Here is an 8,168-nt window from a genome sequence, read left to right as displayed (position 1 = left end):
ATGGAAAAGACAGATAGGGTAACAGTCAGAAAGGATAGATAGATAGATGGATGGATGATACATGCATGCTTAGAGCAAAAGTCCATCCCTAAGCATATAAACGATGTATGATATAATGATAATTGATTATGCTAATACCAAATAATAAACTGCAGTCTGTCAGTATTCACTTTTGTATTTGTTGTAATTTACATTATTTCTGCAGATCTGAAATTCATTGACTGTTGTTTGAGCAAATACCAAAATGACAACAGGCCTCACCAATGCATCCGATCTATTTATGCTTATTCGTGCAATAAAAGAATAAAATATTTTGGATCCCTACCAGCAATCCTGAGCACAGCTCTCTCGGCTGGATCCAGCACGGAACCTCCCTGGATCTTCCGCTTTGAGCGCTCATGTCTGGGTAAATTCCACGGTAACGTGTCCCCCGGTGCCGGCGACACACAGCCTGATTTCACGCTGTATTCTTCATCATCGGAGAAATCTGCCGATGAAGACATAGAACAGCGATGGGACGCGTTCCCAGACCCGGAGCTCTGCACAAAGACAAAAGAATAGCAATAAATGCAGCGACAGCCTTCTAAATACAATTAACGGTGTCAACGAACTCTACACGGTCTCACCATCACTGCGTGTACAATAGACCGCGATTATAGGACACATCGGCGAAAAGACACAAATGGTCAGATATTGACAATGAAACAAAAACAACCAGCAGAATGGACTGCATGTGGCTCCCCCGACAGGACACTCACCGCTGTGTACATCTCAAAAAGATGAATTCTACTTCCACTTGGCATACGGCGATGTCATTTTGGATAGAACCGCACCCTTCTGACGGTATTCCGTCTTGTGTTGCCCGGTTTGATCCCAAAGCATGAAACGATGTGAAATCTCCAGAGAGAGAGAGCACAGATTGCACTGACGTAGAAGCACGGACAGAAACCAGACACTGAGTTACTGAGAATGACTTGTGCTGTGATGTTACAGCGCCAGCCGTGGAAGTGCTGCTCCTGTCTGCAGCAACAGAGGAACAGCCCTTGCTTGCTAAGAATGACTTTTGCTTTTTCTATTTTTAAACAGATGTTGTGAAAAAAAATTGCTAATGTATTTTGAACACTTGGGAAACAAGTGCACAGCAAAGAGCTGTGTAGTGGTATACATATCAGGTTGCTAGTTGTCACATGTTAACTCATATATGAAAAAATGGTTTGGCCAAAGCAATGTTTTCCCTGTGACAACTAAACTCATATAGTGTGCCATCATTCCTTTGGACTATCCTGTATATGAGAGTCAGTTTGTGTCCAATAAACGTTTTTCCTGGGCATTAACATAGGAAATGTTTAATAGCTTCTTTTTTTTAAGTCATGACTTCAAGGGATGTGTCTATAATGAAACTGACTTAAAGTCCTAAACCTATCTTGAGACATATTCACCGGAGTGAAACATGTGACAAACTTGTATGACAGGCATCTAACTGCATGAATGTAAGTGAACAGGTGCAAGGCGAGCAGTCACAAGTCTGTAACCCAGACAACATGTGTTCCAGTCCAGATCGCTTCAGAGTGTGGATTACAAGAGGACATTTTGTAAAGTATTAAAACATGATATTGGTATGATTGCCCACATGTTTGGGTTCTGTTTTGATTTCCATTGAAAAAGCACAGTGATAAGTTTCATATTCATATCTCAGAGTCAAATGTTCTAAATGTAGCTGGATTTAGTTTTACAAATGGCTTTTAAGAGTACATGGATAGCAATACTAAAGATCTAAATCTGTGGTCCTGAACTAGAACAATGAGAAAACTAAGGAAAACATTCTTGCTGTCTCCAAACTGACTGATTTACATGAACCTTCAAAATAGCTTAAAATCCATACTCCCATTTGATTATGCCTATACTGTAGATGTACAGTATTTGTCAGTATGCATGTGATGTCTTGATGAATCTTCTCCAAGCTTACCACCTGAGTTAATATTTCACAGGATGCATTGTATTCATTGTCAGTTATCTGTGGTTGCACACGTGCTGTCTGATAATACAAATATTTGTCATTTCAAATGATATTATCAGCAAAACATTTTAAGTGTAAAGTTTTTTTGAAAAATGTATTTTAGTATTTGTCTTTTTCTCTGTTTGGTTATGACAGCATGCACATTTGAGCTGGCATGAACTCCACAAATCAGTGCAGAGCTGATGATCCATGTTATCCCAGCATGATCTGGAAATCTTTCAGCATATCGTGTGCTTCAATGGAAGAAAGGAAATCTGACCTTTTGCACAGAGGAGTTAACATGGCGAATGTCACCAATTTGCTTTTCTTTTTAGTGACCTAGAAATAGTGTGAAAGCCTAAAATTGTCATGTCACAATTGTCCACTATCCTATACCTTTTAATATTGAGCATAGCAATGGATTATTATTGATTGTGCCCCCCTGACAACAAAGATACAATTCTACCGTAAGGTTATACAGATCAGTACGGCTATTTCAGGGCTATTTTTAGTTCTGTAATAGTAGATCTCAAAGAGAGAGATTATATACAATATACAGTATTTAAAATATTCGTATTATACACTGTTCAATATCTACTTTATAATATAGCTCTTTAAACGTCAGTCTGGGCTTGTTTCTAGACAAGATTTAAAGGTTCATTCTAAAATGTAAGACAAACACACCCAAATCCACAAATGAAAAATCACTCCCATCCACACACTGTTTTCCAGGTGTAAATTTCCATTACAAAGGGCCTTTGGCCACTTACTTTCCTGCCTTTCATTAGAGCCTAGTTGCAGACATAAAGGTAACAATGCATATGTTTCTACTGTTTTAATCAAACTTGTGTTGATTAAATTAGAAAATACATTGTGTGCTTTAAATTGCCACAAATATGAAATTACATATTTGTGTGTAATTACATATTTGAGTAATATCTGGTATATATCTTAAACACGAAGTCTCAGTATTAATATAATATCAAGTAGACATGCTGGTAGTAAAGATCATACATTATGCATAAGTTAAAGGAATATTCTGGGTTTAATACAAGTTAAGCTTAATCGACAGCATTTGTGGCATAATGTTGACCACCACAAAAATTAATTTCGACTCGTACCAGCTTTTCTTTCAAATGAATAAGTAAATAAATTCTGGGTTACAGTGAAGCACTTACAGTGGAAGAGAATGGGGGCCATTCCATAAACGTTTAAATGCTCACTTTTTTAAAAGTATAGCCACAAGACATAAACAATATGCATGTTCACATGATTTTTGTGTGATAATATCAACATTTTACAATGTTGCCATGGTGACCCAACACTGAAAACACTAAAACGACCAAAAACAATGATTTATAAAATTTTACAGATCAAATAATACACTATAAATAATACAAACAATGTGAGTTATTTCATAAAAATTATAAGCTGTAATTAAAATCTGAAAATGATAAAAAGAACACAATTTCTGCCTTTAAATCCACATATAAATTGTCCCCATTTACTTCCATTGTAAGTAACTCAATACAAGTAGTGACGCCACTAACTGAACTACATTTTTCAGTAGCTCAGCTGCTTTTAAAACAGTGTAGCTTTTGCTGTAGCAAACTACTTTTTCCAGCAAGTAGTGTAGCGTGACCAAATCATGATTTGGTCAGATTATAACTAATAACTTTCTTTGAGTAGAAGCCAAACTTCTAACGGCAAAACGTCTGATGAACTTCAGTGTATTCTGTCTGCTGCTCAGAATCTTCTTCTATAAAATGGCAGATCACAAACAAAAATATTGCACTACCGCCACCTACTGTTACATCAGGCAGCTTGTTCCGGCTCACATGGATAAGAAGAGAGGATCTGATGTTTATCTAAAGTTTGTTTACTTTTACAAGACATACAAGGCCATGTAAATCTGAAAATGATAAAAGAACACCATTCTATTCTATGAAACAAGGAATGGTTCAGACACTTTGTTCTTAATAGACAGCAAATTTGAGGGATTTATTTTTTGTTCTGAATTTGCTTATTTCATATCTCAATATATGTGCGTTATTGGGAGCAGCGAGAGAAAGAATTCCTATTATGCATAAATATTTGATAACATATTTTCTCTATTTCTTAGCATTTAATTAACTTTTATTTTCAAGTTAAATAAATAAAATACTGGTAATTTAACTGGAAATAATGTATTATTGCATATATTATTATGCAACTATCTTTTATAGTGTGACCATACATCCTCTTTTTCCCGGACACGTCCTCATTGGACCTGAAAAAAGTGTCCGTCCGAGATTTAAAAATTGCCTCTAAATGTCTGGGATTTGAGTTTGTAAGGACTATCATATAATCTGTGTATTTGATACCATGCGTCAGTTTTCACACGTATACATCATAGCGGCAGAGAGCGCACTCTTTCAATATACTTTCTCTCTCACTTGAGTGTGTATGTGTGCACGGGAAAGAGATCATCAACCAGACACATTAATAACGTAAGTACAATTTTAAAAGTATGTTCCACAGCTCTGCAAATTATTAAATATAACACCTGTTTTATCAGACTCACGCTCACGGGGTCGATGGTGGATGTTGGTGTAGAAAGATTAACTTAATTGTGCCCAAGACAAAAAATAACCAAAATGGCAATTGTGAGTGGGGTGGCCACCCCTGGCCATCCCCTAGCTCTGCCTCTGCTGAAAAGTGCAAAGTATAGTATAAAAAATATTTTTTAATGGCATCTGATCATTTCTGTTTTTAATTTATGTGGTTGTATTTTATTTTAATGCCATTATTAAATGTATCAATGTAACTATTTAATAAATATATACACAATACATTTAATTTACTGAATTTACAGTTTCAAAGTAGCTTCCCCAACACTGCCACAATGTAACCTCGATTTTTGCTTTTTTTAAAGAAAGGAGAGACGAGGCGAAATATATTTTTGTGGTAATCAACATTACATCACAAATGCTGTCAGTTGAGCTTAACTTGTATTGAACCCAAAATATTCCTTTAAGATATTGTAAATGCAATTTGAATGATCAGATGCATCTTCTCTGTGAATTAATGTGATGTTTTGTTTACTTTTTGTTCAAGACAACAATTATTTGAAACTACAATTTGTGGGTAACTATATGTGGATATTTGTAGTCAGCATGAATTATTTCCATAAGGATATATTTCAGAGTAAAATGGGATATTTAATGAGATAGAAATGTAAGGGCAGAACTTGATTTGATCCTTCGAGAAATGAATAGATTGTGAAAAGGGGGTCTGGATATATGACAGGTGGTTGGTGGGGAGGGGATGAAAAGTAAGAGGGCTTGGTGAAATCAGCCAAGATACATTTATTTCAGAAGTGGGGATAGATAGTTTATGAAAGATTATGAAGAGAAGTGTTTTTCTTTCTTTTGAATAAGGTGCACAGATGAATCGTACAGGTCAACAACAGGCTAAGTAGTGGCATGCATTCAAATGTTTGACTAAAATTTGCAATCAGATGAGTGAAAGTAAATACAGGCAATTTCAGCATGAAATTAGATTTGACTAAAACTCTGAGATTATGAAAGGAAATGTTGCATCTCTGATTTAGTAGTCTGTGCTTGTATGTAAGGAAACTGAGTTTATTAGTCAGACTCAGGATATACGTACTGGTTTGCGAGTTGGCGTGACCTGCACACTGTGGTAAAACTCCGGCTGGACTCTTATCTTCCCTCTGCGTTTCCTCAAGTCTGGTTCGCTCTCCGGGATCTCGATGAGCTTCTCTTCAGAAACACGAGCACGTGTGCTCCTCCTCACATGACGTGGACTGTGACGACACACCTGTCAAACGATGACCATAATATCGCAGCAGAAACAATGAAAATGTGAAATAAGTGACATATTTTTGTCGTTTTCCCCATTTAAAAAATGGCAGGTTTCCCATTCCTCTGTATTTCTGTTTCTCGGAAATGTACTTTGTGATAACCTGTAATATTCAGTGTTGGGTGTAATGCATTATTAAGTAATTAATTACAGTAATTAAATTACTTTTACAGTGAAAAAGTAAAGTAAGGGATTACTCTTAATTTTTCAATAATTGAATTACAGTTACTTCAGATGTAATTGCATTAAATACTGTATAGACTATATAAAACAATAGTAAATTTAAAATCGAAATGTAAACTTTAATGTTTAAATTTATATTTTCTAATTTAACTCTGCCCCTTAAATTCTTTGGCAAGTTCATGAATAATTTATTTGATTTTATATGATTTATTTGAAAGAATTAAAAAGAACAATTTCACGTTTATCCTTGTATTTTTCATCTGGTCGAGGTTTTAGAAAGTAATTAGTAATAAGTAATGCGGTTACTTTTCAGACAGAGTAATTAGTACAGTAGTCTAATTACACTGTAAAAGATGTAATTAGTTAGTAATTCATTACTTTTTTAAAGTAACTTACACAACACTGGTAATATTTATATTAAAAGTACAGTCTTTTCTGCATTATTATTAGTCTCACACAGGGACGAAGCAAGGTATTCAGGGACCCCTATATGTTTATTGCTCTGGGTCCCTTACCTATTAGAAAATACAGTTCAGATTTTGATGTGGGGGCCCCCCTGGACATGTTGGACCATCTTTCACCCCACTAGCTACGGCCCTGATCAGACATGCGCAATGCGTATTTCCTTCAGAGCTTAAGGAGCTGTGTCTTATCCGAGATGAAAGTAACTAGACAACTATCAAAACAACCCACAACATGTATTTATTTATTCAGAACGATGTTCTCTAAAACACTTCGCAAGAGAAAAAGAATTACCTCAGAGCGAAAATGATGAGTCCGGAGACCAGCTTCTAGAACAAATGGGAATGAATGAAACAACCCCCACATGCAGTCAGTCGTATTGCGTCTTACAGATGCTCTTCAAATAACTTTGTCTGGTCTTGAAATGAAGAACGCTTTATTGAGCACACAATGAGAGCAACTCTGCTTTGATAATCGTCATTTTAACCCACAAGAAGCCACGACATATTAAAACATATCTAACAATACTGTTCAGCATGCGTGTTACAGCACTGACATGTACATTTAAAACATATGCAAGCTGGACATCATGCGACGCGTCTGCGTTACTCACCACGGCTCCGCGAACGCCTCGTAAACACGGATTTTATGGGGATTTTCTCATTGCGGAGCTTTCGATGCCAGCAAGAGAGAAACAGAATAGTGGCGACAGTTCCTATCAAAAGCATTAACAGTAATAATACGCACTGAATACTTAAGGGTCTCAATAAGACCAAAAAAGCCGCAGCAATCATTGCGATGTAGGGCAGCCACTCCTACACATATGGATCCTCTTCGCATGTAAATATTAAGAAAGAAAGGCTATTTCATGCTGAGTGCCTCACTTGTGTCGCCGACATTGAATCTATCTCAGGGTGCGTGCACTTCAGTGATGTACCACCACAACAAGCCATGACTCAGCAGGAGCCCCTGTTAAAGCTCGTGCACTGGCAGCATCAGCATCTGAGCTCAGCAAAGCTGCCGCGAGGAGGACCTTTAAAGGTCTCAGATTATACTGCACTTCTGTGGTGTCAGATTTTCCCAACTTCAACAGACATTCGAAGATATAGGCAATTCTCAGTTTATTAGCTTCATAGCTACCATTATTGTATATTCTTCAAAAGGCAGACGATTGAACAAAGTCTTCAGTTACTTTTTCTATTCATTTTCTTCTAGTCTTTTATTTAGCCTATTGATTTGAAATTGGTTTGGTGTGTGTGGGCTCAGCACTGGATCATAGGACCATGGGGACCTAGGGCACAGATAACAAATAAATAATGCATGCTATTAACACACAATCACATCCATAAAGAATGTTGTAAAGTCCCATATTGAACTTCACTCCACATACATGAAACCAAGGTTGGGGGGGTGTCTGGGGTCCCAGGGCATGTGCTCCATGTGTGGTTGCTGGTAATCCTGCCCTGTAGGCTATTTCATAAAGATTCAGAAAGCTGCACACATTGTCTGGTTGAGGATATTTTCAGCCATTTTTTACTTTTATTACTTAATTAATTATTTAGTGACTTAACTTTTGTTTATTTTCTGGCAGGGCAGAACTTGAGTTAAGTCATTTATTGATTATTAATACATTTATTAACATCTATAGATCATTCAGATATTT

General features: G+C 36.5%; 1 protein-coding gene across 1 annotated transcript in view; it reads right to left on the bottom strand.

Annotated features, from left to right (window-relative positions):
* The window catches only part of dst (dystonin), a 273,043-nt gene extending 265,744 nt beyond the window's left edge, over positions 1 to 7,299 (bottom strand). The window contains exons 1-4 of the mRNA XM_052150432.1: positions 7,119 to 7,299; positions 6,800 to 6,834; positions 5,648 to 5,818; positions 326 to 539 (exon numbers count right to left, since the gene is read on the bottom strand). Coding sequence (XP_052006392.1) covers positions 326 to 539; positions 5,648 to 5,818; positions 6,800 to 6,834; positions 7,119 to 7,299 — 601 coding nt within the window. The remainder of the gene's footprint in view (positions 1 to 325; positions 540 to 5,647; positions 5,819 to 6,799; positions 6,835 to 7,118) is intronic.
* Between the last annotated feature and the right edge of the window lie 869 nt (positions 7,300 to 8,168).

Source organism: Xyrauchen texanus, chromosome 20 (genome assembly GCF_025860055.1).
Source record: "Xyrauchen texanus isolate HMW12.3.18 chromosome 20, RBS_HiC_50CHRs, whole genome shotgun sequence".
Taxonomy (NCBI): domain Eukaryota; kingdom Metazoa; phylum Chordata; class Actinopteri; order Cypriniformes; family Catostomidae; genus Xyrauchen; species Xyrauchen texanus.
Note: the sequence above shows the minus strand (reverse complement) of the source record. Positions and strands in the feature narration are given on the sequence as shown.